The 14474-nt window shown below is 37.6% G+C and overlaps 1 protein-coding gene across 1 annotated transcript; it reads left to right on the top strand.

Moving 5' to 3' along the window:
• The first annotated feature begins 1451 nt into the window (after positions 1–1451).
• On the top strand, positions 1452–2549 carry LOC131929581 (uncharacterized). Its single transcript, XM_059285862.1, has one exon. The coding sequence runs from the start codon at positions 1452–1454 to the stop codon at positions 2547–2549; it is 1098 nt and encodes a 365-aa protein (XP_059141845.1).
• The last annotated feature ends 11925 nt before the right edge of the window (positions 2550–14474 follow it).

Raw genomic sequence — 14474 nt, 5'->3', positions numbered from 1 at the left:
GTATTTACAACTACCCCCATCTCACCACCACTTGACCCCTCACAAATTAAATTAAGTCCAGTGGTAGTCAAAACACTCCCCGTCCCCCACCCCACTCTACTACTGCTAGGTTCACGAAACAGCTGTCATTCCCCTGACAAAATGACCAAATAAAGTCATACATCTTATATCTCACACAGGGTATACATTTTTATTTAGATTTAACCACAAAAAAACTACGCCGATAGTTACTAACGATGAAAACAATTTTTAGAAATAATGCAATTGTACTGATTCTAGGTCTTCTATTATAAAGGGAACAAAACGAAACTACTTATTGTTTAGATAGTAAGAACATAAAAAAAAACTCCGATTGTTTGCAAAATTTTGAAAGTTTATGAGCACTCAGTGATCGTTTTACACCGAATAATATTTGTCATCAAAATAAACATTGATTGATTCGATTAAAGAATCACACATTTTTCTGTGGTAAGTGTATAGAAAAGAGCTAATTATAAAACAAAGAAATCCGAATGACAAATTAATATAATTAAGTTGCTTCGTAATTTCTCGAGAAAATCTTCTCTAGTACTAATTATGTTTGTCATTTGTCGGTTTCAGCGTAATCGTCAAGCTTTCTCCAACTCTTAAAAATAATTAATTACCAATTAGCTTTAATGTCCGACCATTATTCGTAATGTAAACCCCAATGACGAATTTAACTATACCGAAGAAAAGGATTTTAAGGACGTAATAATCTCAAATTGTTTTTTTCTAATTAGGCCAATTTGTTGCGTCTAGGTTCATGCACAGATAGACAAACAAAAACTTATTGATTGATCTAAATTAGTGTTGATTTAAGAAATCAATATTTTTTCTTTCTACACTTAGATCTAGATATCTTTTTTTTTCTTTTAACAACGAGGGCACTTACTGAAGGCTTTCTTTCTATAATTGGTTGCGGGGCTATTAAAATAAAACCTTCGTGGCTTCATATAAAAATGTAATATCGACGATAGCACTAAAAAAATTAGATTTACGAAAAAATTATTTTCGTAATGGTTTATTATATTTGTTTTTATTTTACAGTTTATATTTTAGTATGTGCAGTCTTTTTCACTATTCATTATAAAGTTATACTATTTTTCTGTACATATGCTATGATAATTGACTATAATTAATGGTAAGATAAATGAAAGATAAATAGTCACCAGTGCAAGTAGTCTACACCAACTATAAAGTAGATTTGTATTTGTATTAAGTTTTGGGCTTAGAATAGGAAGCTTTTTCTGGTGAAATATTACATACTATTTATGTTTCTTCTCATGTTCTTTGATAAAGATTGTGAAAAATTTGTATCAGTGATTTTGTGAAGTCTGCCAATGTATGATCGACTAGATCATTTTTAATAGTATTTTTCAATGACGCCATCAAAGGTGGAGATGATGAATTTTTAGAGGTTCAGCTTGACGATGTTTGACGTCATGAATCGCACAGACCACCTAGCACCGGCCAGCTCTGACGTCACTTCCGAGTTCGTCCCCCAAGAGATCCTCATCACCAACGCCAACCGCCGTCTGCTGGAGATCATCATCGACCTGACCTTGAACTTCATCCTGTCACTTCTCGGCGTCTTCACCAACGTCCTGGTCATCATGGTCTACGCCAGACAAGGGTTCAAGGACAGCGTGGGCATCTCCATGACAACCATCTCCATCTGGGATTTAATTAAAAGTTTGGGCGGGGTCATGCAGCGCATGGCTGGACCCATCAGCCTCTGGTCTGAATCGAGCGCGGTCACGTGGACAAACATCTGTCTGGTCGTGTTCAACTACCTGGTCTCCTTCTCCACCTACGTCACCAGCGTCTTAGCCGGGTACGTGGCGATAGAACGCTGCCTATGCGTCGTCTTCCCTTTAACCATCAAACACCTCCTCACCAGAAGAGTCTGTATCTGCGTCTGCATTCTCGTCTCGCTTGTCGTCTTCGGGTGGTTTGCGGTTATTTTCGGCATCTACGATGTCTTCTGGGTATGGGACCCGACGCTGAACGCCTCCATCGCCGTCTACCAATACAGCCAGTTCTCTAAGCAAAACACGGCTCTGCTCTTCGGGTTCTACAACTTGTCCGGCGCTCTCTGGCCAATGGTCAGCCTTGTGGTCATCGTAATATCCGCCTTCGTCATGTCCGTGAAACTCCGCCAATCTAGAGAATTCAGAAACGGGACGAAAAAACCGGAAGCGGACAACCAACTTTCAAATAAATCAAATCCAACGAATAAACCAATCACATCGCGAGATCGGAAAGTCATGAAGATGTTGCTTATCATTATTGCGCTCTACGTCATCAATCTAAGCCCCCGCGTCATTCACTACATGGCCAAGTACATGATAGAAGAGTACTACTTTTTGAGGACGTACCACAACCTCGTTCACGTCGTGAGCTACGTCATCCTTTTCTTTGACTTCATGAACGGGTCGGTTAATCTCTTCGTGTTTCTGACGATGAGCACGTCGTTTAAGACGACGTTCTACCAGATGGTGCCTTGTTGTGGCACCGTTGTCATATAATAGTTGCCAGGGAGTAGGGCCTACTTAAAAGTAGCAGTGTAGTCAAGTAGAAGCTGCTACATGGCACCATATAGTAGCAATCTAGCCCAGAAATAGTTCGACTAATACACATTCTAAGATTATTGTAGCAGACCTTTTTCACCGAAGGGGGGGGGGGGCAGGGGTGGGAGGAATGTGTAACTTTCGGAGTGGCGTACTTAGTTGGGGGGGGGCGGACACTGGTAAATTAAATGTTTATTCTTTTTTGTTTTAATATCGAATTCAGTACTCAACTATAACAATGCTTCAAATGCTATTTCAAATGAAACTTCAAATGGAACATCAAAAGGAAATTCAAGTGGTTTTTTAAGTTGAACTTCTATTATATAGAGAGAGTGACAGTTTAGTATTATAAAGACTCAATGGTTTTCGCTTCATTGTTTAGTCTAGCAGTTCATAAATCTTCAAGAATAGCGAAATAAAGTTATGGTCAGAGCAATGCGTGGTGCAGTGATTGCTAACACAGAGGTTGCGGGTTCGGCACCAGGCTAGGACCTCAAACTTTAAGACTCAAACCTTGACCTACCCTTCCCTTCCATTATTACCAGGTAACTACATAAATCACAACACCAAGTAGAAGAAGAAAAAAACAGTTTCTCAGCTTTTTCAACATGTGTATGTGACATGCTCCGTTCTATACCTTTGTACCGTCTGCTCTGCTAGATAACTCTGCGCATGTCAGTCATATCCGGGAGTTGAAAGAAAATAAAAGTGTCTATGATTTTCTGCCATCATTGTATAGCGGTGTAGCTGCTTAATGACTCTACTAGAAAGTACTCTTGGTCTATTATTTGGTGCCATCATTGAATCGCAGTGTAGCTACTTAATGACTCTACTAGAAAGTACTCTTGGTCTATTATTTGGTGCCATCATTGAATCGCAGTGTAGCTACTTAATGACTCTACTAGAAAGTACTCTTGGTCTATTATTTGGTGCCATCATTGAATCGCAGTGTAGCTACTTAATGACTCTACTAGAAAGTACTCTTGGTCTATTATTTGGTGCCATCATTGAATCGCAGTGTAGCTGCTTAATGACTCTACTAGAAAGTACTCTCTTAGTCTCAAATCGTTGTAGTAATGCAGCTATGCAGCCATCTAATGCGCACAGCACATTACACACGAACAATAAAATCACTCGGGCTTCGATTAAAAAAAAAACGTTTATTTTATTAGCCGGAAACACGTAATAATTTACGGGTTAGAAATGCTTAATAAAATTCGAAATCAGGAAATCTGAAATTTAATTTTTTTTTTTTGAAAATAATTATATTTATTTTTTCATTTTATACTTGATGGCGATGCTTTCCTGCTCCTTATTGTTTTCAACGGCATCGTCCTTAAGAAGTTACTTCCGGTGTGTTGATGTGTTCTGTGTGTTTCACAAGGTCAAGCTCTTCTTAACTTATGTTTAACCAATCGTGCCCGAGACACATTTAGCAGGTGAAGTAGAGTTTGTGTGGTTCAACCACCTCGGCATATGAAGGGATAGCCTGATCAGCAACATGACCAGTCGCCTTTACTTGGCCTACGTAAGTCATGTACCCTTCAGAGACGGGTGGACTCAGGGACGACGTATAGTGACTGGATCCCGGTATCCGAAGTCCAGACATTCGTGTTAGTAGTCGAACGCTCTACTATTCGACCACACCGTTCTGTACAGTCGACATGTTTATTTAAAATTGTGTAATGCAACTATATATGTTTGAATAGGCTATATATATGGGATAAATAAGTAACATTGAAAATAACAAAACAGTGCAAAGCAGTAAATTATATTAAAATTTTATTTGTATCTGACCATTCGCTATCTTGATGGTCTTCGTCGATTCTAAAGTTTTATGCATATTAACCGTACCCAAATATACTTCAATATTCTTTGATTTATCCATCATTCAGTTAAATACTATCCCAAATGTAGACCAACGCTTAACCAGTCCCAACCTTTAACCTTAGCCTTAATTGAAAATCAAAGTAGTAACCCTAAACAAAACTATTTCCTAGATTTAATAATCGTAATAACATTTTCAATGCTAACCCAAATCCAAAACGTAATCCACAGTCAAACGCAAATTTCAGCATGTAGGCTTATCTTTATATTAATAACTGTGTAGCAACTAAAACTAATTTAGGAAAACAAAAAAACCCAGACATGTATTTAACCAATACGCTTCAGTGTCGGCTCTACTTTGTGCTCTGGGCTGGGGTCTCCTGGGGTTCCGCCTTGTCCACTGTATGAGGGTAGTGGTCCTCCATATCCCCGGGGGTGGGGGCAGTCTTACGGTTAGGCTGGTTCTTGAAGTCATCATTAGGGTAACCTACACGTAGACAAACAATCTCGATGTTATTTGCAAACACTGAATCAAATTGTAGGTAAACTATGAGAAGAAGAAACTCAAGTAATTGGCTATTGATAAAAAAATAATGCTAGCTAGTATATTATAAAGTAATTCATTCGATCAGAGGTTTATTTTAAGGTGAGTTCTGATATGATGTGTGACAACTGGCATTGAATAGTGCTATTTCACATAAAAATAAACATGATTCTCTGAGTTAGCACTTGCTTATTCGTCTACCAAATACAAGACTGTTTCTTATCTTATACTGTAAACTCCCCCACCCCTTTATAGATATTTTTTTTTAAAAATCAAGATGACCCCAAAAAGTGGTAAGTGTGGGATGTTTATGTAGGGAAAGAAAGACCTCAAAAAGTGGTGTGTTATGTTTAGGTAGGGAAAGAAAGACCCCAAAAAGTGGTAAGTGTGGGGTATTTAGGTAGGGGAAGAAGCTTAACGCTCCACCGTCAATGACGTCACACTAGTTCAGACTCCATGGATACATCGTAACACACCATTCCACGAACAAACCAGACAATCAAGAAATAAGGTCAATACCATACCCCTCCTATAACATCTAATTAACCTTAATTCATAACAACATTTAACACATTCTATCATTTTGGTATTATTTCTAGAATACAATTTGTCATTCCACAGCTCCTGAAAAACAACACACCTGTGTTGTCCATTATAATTAAACTTTTGACCCCCCCCCCCCCCCCCTCAAGGTTCTGCACCCACTGCCTCTTATACGTGTGTTGCTCTATCTTCTGCGACTATTTTAAACAACATTAAGGGAATTTGCAATAGTGGTAATACGACGTGCATGTTTCATTCGTATCTAAACTAAATTTCAAAGACCACTTTTTAATGTACTCACGCTCCTTCCAGAAACCAAAGATAAATCCAGGTCCTGGAGGTTCCGGCTCAAGGGCGCTGGTCAAATAGATAATACGCAGTTAATTAATTAATTAATTACAGTAGCCGTGTTATTCTTACAAAAAAATACCTGGTTATGCGTATGGCTGGAGTTTTGAATGTAAAAACAAATTAATAAATAAACCGTACAGATCAAATAATGTTTTTAGACTTCGACATATTACAGGCGTTCTTTACTTTCCCGGACTCTGACTTTACGAAGATCAGAACTGTGAAGTCTCAAGGAAGTTTTAGATTCAAGATTAGTAATCGAACCAGAGACTTTCAGTGAGCAGTGCTTTACTTATCAACACAGTTATAATACAGACTCAACATGGTGTAAAACATTTCCAATACATAATTTATTTTATTTCCGGTATCGCAATTTAATAATTACTCTAGGATTAGATTGGTATTATTTAATGACACGGTCAGGCTTATAGTAAAATTAGAGTTATGTTTGCAGCATAATGTAACTTTTAAGGTACTCAACAAGAGAATAGATTTTCACCACATTGTGTTCAACTCACTAACGTTAACATTTTTCTATACTTTACACACAATGTTTTAAATTCTACGTTAACAAATGCCATACATTACAAAATAAATATACATATAATGAATTATAAGCATTAAAATAAAAATCATCAACTTAATATAAGATCGTCTTGTAAATCTAACGAAGACAACTTGTCTGTACAAAAAAAACTCACTCGGGAATTAAATCAGCCGAAGCTCTCCTCTGCATGGGCAGCCTACGTTCAATTTTTGGTGAGGCTGGAGGTCTGTGGAAGAGATGTGATTTGTTTCAAGGTTTCCGATAACAAAAAAATGTCGGGTATTAAATCGAAAGCTAAAGACCAGCCTTAATGATAAGGCTGTCGATTTGTTTGTTATTTCCAAAACCATGAGTTGTGTACCTTGTAGTAGTTTGTGAAGTCGGTTTGTGTTTGGCGCTACGACAGGAAATGTTGTACAGACTTTACCAAGTCACATGAAGTAATTGTATAGTAGAACTTTACTCACGATTTGACAAGACAATAGATTGTATGTTTATTTACAGCAGTAATTTAAAAAACGCTATTGAAAAATTAAATCATCAACCAACATACATTATATATATATATATATATATATATATATATATATATATATATATATATATATATATATATATATATATATATATATATATATAAAAATATATATATATGTATATATATATATATATATATATATATATATATATATATATATATCTATATATATATATATATATATATATATATATATATATATATATAAATATATATATATGTATATATATATATATATATATATATATATATATATATATATATATATATATATATATATATATATATATTTGCATTTCTCAATCACTCTTTCTCTTCCTTTAATATATGTACTATAACCGTGTGTATACATTCTTAATAACTTTTGGAGCAATATGTTATAGTTGATATTAAAAAAGCCTCCACCCCAACCGACACTAGTGTTTATGATTATATTTTTAAATCATTTATCCGATTTAAAAAACCGTTGCTATTAGTAGATGACGGACCGGTAAAGGACAATCCACTTTCAGCCAACACACAACCAGCAGCACTAAGCTTCGGGCTGGTTGCAGAGCTTGGGTCTGTACTCAGAGTTACATCCCCCTCTAATGCCCGACTACCTTTCGCCATTAACCAAGGGAGAGTAGCGAGGACAAGGGAAGACAACTCTGCATATACATAAATGTAAATTCCCGAACAAGACTTGGGGCGAACTATACAGAATGCGGCAGAAAAACAAAACAAAAAATTATTGATCCACGTCTTAGACGCAAATTGCTAAGGAAGAATATGAAGAAGAAATATAGGAGAAATATCATTACGATTTCAAAGATCGCAGTTTTTCTTGACGTGAAAGGTTTTTTTTTTAATCTTCCTTTCATTGGATTCAACTGCTGTTGTTGGCCAGATTATTCTGTGTTGTCATACGTTAATTCATCTGGTTTCTGACCTGGCAGATTGGATTGTGAGATTTTTAAAACGTATATTGTTCTTAGCAAATATAAACTGTAGCATATCAGACCAGATAGTCCTTGGGGCAGATGAAGTAGAGTTCATTTGTTTTTCTTGCTTCCGCATGAGAAGAAACAACACGTTTAAAACAATATTTAGCCACATTTAATCACTAGTATCAGCTCATGTAACTTATAAGCCTCTAATTTAAACACCTATAGTTAAGTAATTAATTAAGAAAATTCGTTTAAACTTAGTTTTATGTTTATGTTTGGGCTGAGGTTAAGTTGGAGATTTATTTATAGAAAAAAGACAACACTATCAACATAGCGCCTGTTGCATTTCCCCCTCAACAGGAAAATCATCTAGTAGATACGTATAAAAAAACATTTTCTATGTCTTAAATAATGTGTAATACATAAAATATGGTGAGAGTGAGCTTCTCTAAACTTTTTCATGTATTCGTATAAAACAGTAAAACTTGGTGTTAAATCTCCAATGGAATCGGGCTGCCTATTCAAATGGTAGGTAGATTTACATTTGTGACAAAGGCTGGTTTTTCAACAAAACACATTAGTAATACAATTTTAGGATAAATTTTAAAGATTTCGATAAAAATTTAAAATGTTTCATATCTTAAATGGAAATTTCCGATATGAAACACAAATCGGAAATCGCTTTAAAAGTTACATATATTTTCGTAATTGTATCTAATAGGTTAAATTTCAACCACCTATCTCGATGGAGTGATTTAAGTTTTTTTTTATCCATAGAAGAAGAAGAAGATTATGTTCAATTCCGCTTTTAATGTAAGAAGTAATAATATCTCCATTTTTATTTCGGAGAAAATTGTCGATCCAGTATCGAGGGTTTGATTAAACTGCATAAAAAATGCAGATTTTTTCATAACGATCTAATTAAGTGAGGTGAGATTTGATCAATTACACATTTATCAAATGATGTTAAGTATTGTTAGGTTAAAAAGGAACAATTTAAGCTGTTATTAATTGAAGTTTGATTACAATGCATTAGTTAAATAACGTTTGTTTTCAATGTTATAGGCACATAGAGGAGGCGAAGTGGAGTTCATGTATTATTATTTTTACCTCGGCATATGTAGGTATATTGTGGTTAGCAACCAAACCCAGCCGCATTTACTTTACTTTAGTCAGAGTGGGTGGTCTCAGTGATGTGCTACGACTCTAGCCAAAGACCTGAACTCGAGACTTCTGGGTTAGCAGTAGAAGGCTTTACCATTCGACCACGACGTCCTACAAACATGCTATGTAATGTGAGAACTATACGATGTAGAAAACACCTGTTGAACAAGATGGATGCGGGGGGGGGGGGGGTCTTGGGGTAGGGAAGAAATATCTGACGATGTCGGGATAATGTTGGCTTAACTGCAGAAGAACGGGAAGATAATTGAGCTCATTGTTTGATGTATTTGAAAGCAAGGGATGAAACCGAAACGTAAATTAAAGTATTTGTTCCAGGAGTTGAATATGGAGACGTGTTTGACGAAGGGTTAGAAATTAGTGGGTAGGTGAAGTAGAGCAGGGGGTGGAGACGTGATGTACAGTAACGGGGGAAAGGGAGGTACTTGCGAATTGTATTGAGGGTCGGGGCGTCAAGTATAGCTAGGAGTACGGACTTGATGTGGAGTAGGGTGGGGGTGAGGGGGGGGCTTTCAGTAGCGTAGGGGTGGGTATGTGAGGGTTGGGGCTTGAAGTAGAGCTCAGGATTGTGGGTTTAGGGATGTGTTGTAGAGGAAGTATGTGTAGAGATATAGCCTTATGGTAATTAAGGTAAACATTGGAAATAACTAAATAATAAGGCGACATATTCAGCATCTTTCACCGTTTGTACTCAAAACACATAAGGCAGATGAAGTAGAGTGCATATCTATCAATGACCCCGGCATACAAGGGGATAGTGTGGTAAGCACTATGCCCAGCCGCTTTGTTTTTCTAAAATGCGTCAGGTACCCATCAGAGCTGGGTGGACTCAAGGATGTCATACAGACTCGAGTCCAGGATCCAAACTCGGGACTTTGTCGTAGCAGTCTAGCGCTCTACCGCTCGGCTACGTCGTCCCTAAACTGACCTATTACGGACATAATTACTAGCTAATCAACTGACTCAAGTGTCTACAAGTCGACTGATGTATTCAATGAAAATTTAGTGTCACATTATCTGACCCATCTAGATAATCGTTAAGTGACGTATCGTTTCTTATTAAGTGGCCCTTACGTGTCTCATTTACATGCATATTCTCATCCAATGTCTCACTTAATGATACGTATTCTACTTCATTATCTGTTTCCAATTAATTCATACCAGAGTGATTTCAGTTATAGCTGACGCATAGAAAATAACTACTCATACACATGATGGTGTTGAATGTAAATAAAACACGTGCATTGAGAAAGAAAGGAATGAGCTGTGTAAACAGCCATATTGAGCGGGTGTTAAACTGAAGTAAGGTCAACGGAAATAAAAACAATCTTTGGTGATAGTTGTAATACGCATTGCGTCTCGGCTGAGCCTATACTTGGCCCACATGAGCCAACACTGGGCAAATACTGTCTTAAAACAGGGTCGACATTGGGCCAACACTGGGCAAACGATAATCCAACACCAGGAGACTATTGGGTCAAAAATGAGCAAACACTGTCCCTAAAACTGGGCTAACACTGGGCCATAAATAAACCAACACTGAGCCAACACTGGGCCAACACTGGGCCAACACTAGGCCAACAATGGCCCAACAATGGCCCAACACTGGGCCAACAATGGGCCAACACTAGGCCAACAATGGCCCAACAATGGCCCAACACTGGGCAAACAGTGGGCCAACACTGGGCCAACACTAGGCAAATAGTGGGCCAACACTGGGCCAACACTGGGCAAACAGTGGGCCAACACTGGGCCAACACTGGGCCAACATTTGGCCATGAAAAAACTAACACTGGGCCAACTCTAGGCCAACACTGGGCCAACACTGTGCCAACACTGGGCCAACACTAATCCAAAACTCTCGGCCATCTCTGAAGGCCAACTCGCCAGTCGGTTGTTGGCGTCTGAAAGCTAAACAAATGAATCGATACATTGACGCATGCTGCTATCTTGTTTAGGCTACGTTGTGCCGACCTTGACCTATGCGTTTCCTACTCGCTTTGTAATACACCCTAATACACCCGTCGTGTAGGACAGCGCTGTAGGACAGTGTTGTAGGACAGTGCTTTAGGACAGTGCTTTAGGACAGTGCTTTAGGACAGTGATGTAGGACATTGTAGGACAGTGTTGTAGGACAGTGTTGTAGGACAGTGCTGTAGGACAGTGCTGTAGGACTGTGTAGGACAGTGCTGTAGGACAGTGTAGGACAGTGTTGTAGGACAGTGTTGTAGGACAGTGCTGTAGGACAGTGCTGTAGGACAGTGTTGTTGGACAGTGTTATAGGACAGTGCTATAGGACAGTTTTTTAGGACAGTGCTGTAGGACAGTGCTGTAGTTATGATATGGTTTTAGATTTTTCTTTGTCTTCGTTCTAAATTGTAATGGTAGACGGTATGTCTTACAACTACATTTAAATACTACGTTGACTCCGATTTCCGGCTTCTTTTGAATTTGCTTCCATTGACTTTGTCCATCAAAGAACAAACTACGAGACGGCATTTGTCTAATCTAGGTGTTTTCTCTCCTATATGGTATGCTGTCCCCAGCTAACGAGCTTCATTTGCTCAGGTTTCGAACTCAGGACTTCTGGAATAAGCAATCACGCGCTCTTCTGTCCGACCACGCCGGGGATTAGATTGGTATGTTTTGGGCGATGAAAAGCAGATGCTTGGAATTACAGTGGAAACGTATTAATTTAAAAACCCTTGAATTTAGATAATTAGATAAATTACATGCAGAAAAAAAGTGCATCAAAAAAGTTTTCAAACAACGAAATTGTTATTTATTTAATCAAGTGATAAGAAAAAAAAACCCAAAAACAAAGAGAAAAGCAGACAAATTAATTATTCCCCTATTCTACAAAGAAGAATTAAAATGAGATCATTTGACCGCAAGCTAATTCATTATTCAAAAGCGACGTCGGAGAGAAAAAATTAATAATGAGGCTAAAATAATAACTTGAGGCCGAACTAGCAGTGCTCGTTACTTGAACAACCCAGGGGAGAGAACCCAAAATTGGAATCTTTTCAGTTGCTTCCCATAATTTGAAATTGAAAAGGGGAGTTTTCTAGTGGTCTAATGAAAATGTATGACGTCGTTTTGTTTTGGGAGACTCGTGGTTAATAAGATATTAAAAGAGGTGGGGTTAAATGATGTGGGCATGTTTCTAAGTCTGGCTTCAGTCTGTGCGATGGTTTTGTTATATTAATGTTGGTTAAGTAAAAATACTTAAGCTTGAGACTACCATAGAAGTAGGCTACAGGTAGGAGGGATGGATGGAGGGTAGGGTCGAGAAGAAGAGCTAACTATGGTGAACACGAAAGTCTTACGGTGTTCGAGTCTGATGACGTCACTTACCACAATTAGTACTGAAAAGTGCATGATTCTAATCGTAGAAAGTAAATGTTACTGGATCACGCTGTCCATTCTTATAGCAATGTCGATGGACATAGTACTGACACATAGTACTGACACAGAGTACTGACACATAGTACTGACACATAGTACTGACACATAGTACTGACACATAGTACTGACACATAGTACTAACACATAGTACTGATACATAGTACTGACACATAGTACTGATACATAGTACTGACACATAGTACTGAAACATAGTACTGATACATATTACTGACACATATCACTGACAAATAGTACTGACACATAGTACTGACACATAGTACTGATACATAGTACTGACACATAGTACTGACACATAGTACTGACACATAGTACTGATATATAGTACTGACACATAGTACTGAAACATAGTACTGATACATATTACTGACACATATCACTGACACATAGTACCCACACATAGTACTGACACATAGTACTGACACATAGTACTGACACATAGTACTGACACATAGTACTGACACATAGTACTGACACATAGTACTGATACATAGTACTGACACATAGTACTGAAACATAGTACTGATACATATTACTGACACATATCACTGACAAATAGTACTGACACATAGTACTGACACATAGTACTGATATATAGTACTGACGCATAGTACTGAAACATAGTACTGACACATAGTACTGACACATAGTACTGACACATAGTACTGACACATAGTACTGACACATAGTACTGACACATAGTACTGATACATAGTACTGACACATAGTACTGATATATAGTACTGACACATAGTACTGAAACATAGTACTGATACATATTACTGACACATATCACTGACAAATAGTACTGACACATAGTACTGACACATAGTACTGACACATAGTACTGACACATAGTACTGACACATAGTACTGACACATAGTACTGATACATAGTACTGACACATAGTACTGACACATAGTACTGACACATAGTACTGACACATAGTACTGACACATAGTACTGACACGTAGTACTGACACATAGTACCCACCCATAGTACTGACACATAGTACTGACACATAGTACTGACACATAGTACTGACACATAGTACTGACACATAGTACTGACACATAGTACTGACACATAGTACTGACACGTAGTACTGACACATAGTACCCACCCATAGTACTGACACATAGTACTGACACATAGTACTGACACAAGTACTGACACAAGTACTGACACATAGTACTGACACATAGTACTGACAACATAGTACTGATACATAGTACTGACACATAGTACTGACACATTATTCTCTTGTAAGTCTAAGGGCATGTTGCCGATCACACTATCGCTTTATAAAACATGGTGAGTATGTTTAGTACTGACCACAAAATTCATTCACAAGCCAAGGTCAGTGAGCTTATGTCTGACCACACCATCCCTTTTAATATCCACTCTCAGTTGGCATAGTATTGACCACATTTTTATCAGTAGACGATGTCTAGAAAACAGAGTTATTGAACCTTGTACTGGAATGAATATAGTAGATTTGTATTACACTATGTCTTGTGTACACAGGGATTGATTTACCCGCCCGTCTTTAGAGGAAACCCCAGGTAACCACCCCCCGACCCCAAGAGGTAAAAAAAAGCCTATGGGGCCACTGGAACAGCGATGTACTAGGCCAAATAATTCTTTGATTTAAAAAAAAAATGGCGCATGTTTTCCTATCAAGCTTATCATTACCATCAAGCTAAGATGGGGAAACAAATGCACAACGAACATTTTAATCTGGGGTTGGGGACCCTTATTAAAATTTCCCGGGAACGTTGAATACAGCTAATCCACAATTGTGTGTAAATAAGGAGTCATGGACAACAAAAGATGACCAAATAATTTCTAATATACGATCAACTAGTTTCTAAAGTTCTGAAAAAAATCGTAGAAATACTTTTTTAAAGGTCATGCACATATTTCTAAAAGATCATAAACGTTGTCTATATTATCAAGATATTTTTAAAGATGATAAACATTGTTTTTCAAAC

The sequence above is a fragment of the Physella acuta genome, unplaced genomic scaffold, assembly GCF_028476545.2.
Source record: "Physella acuta isolate Inbredline_101_S28 unplaced genomic scaffold, ASM2847654v3 ptg001653l, whole genome shotgun sequence".
Classification (NCBI taxonomy): Eukaryota; Metazoa; Mollusca; class Gastropoda; family Physidae; genus Physella; species Physella acuta.
This window is presented reverse-complemented; position numbering and strand designations above follow the sequence as displayed.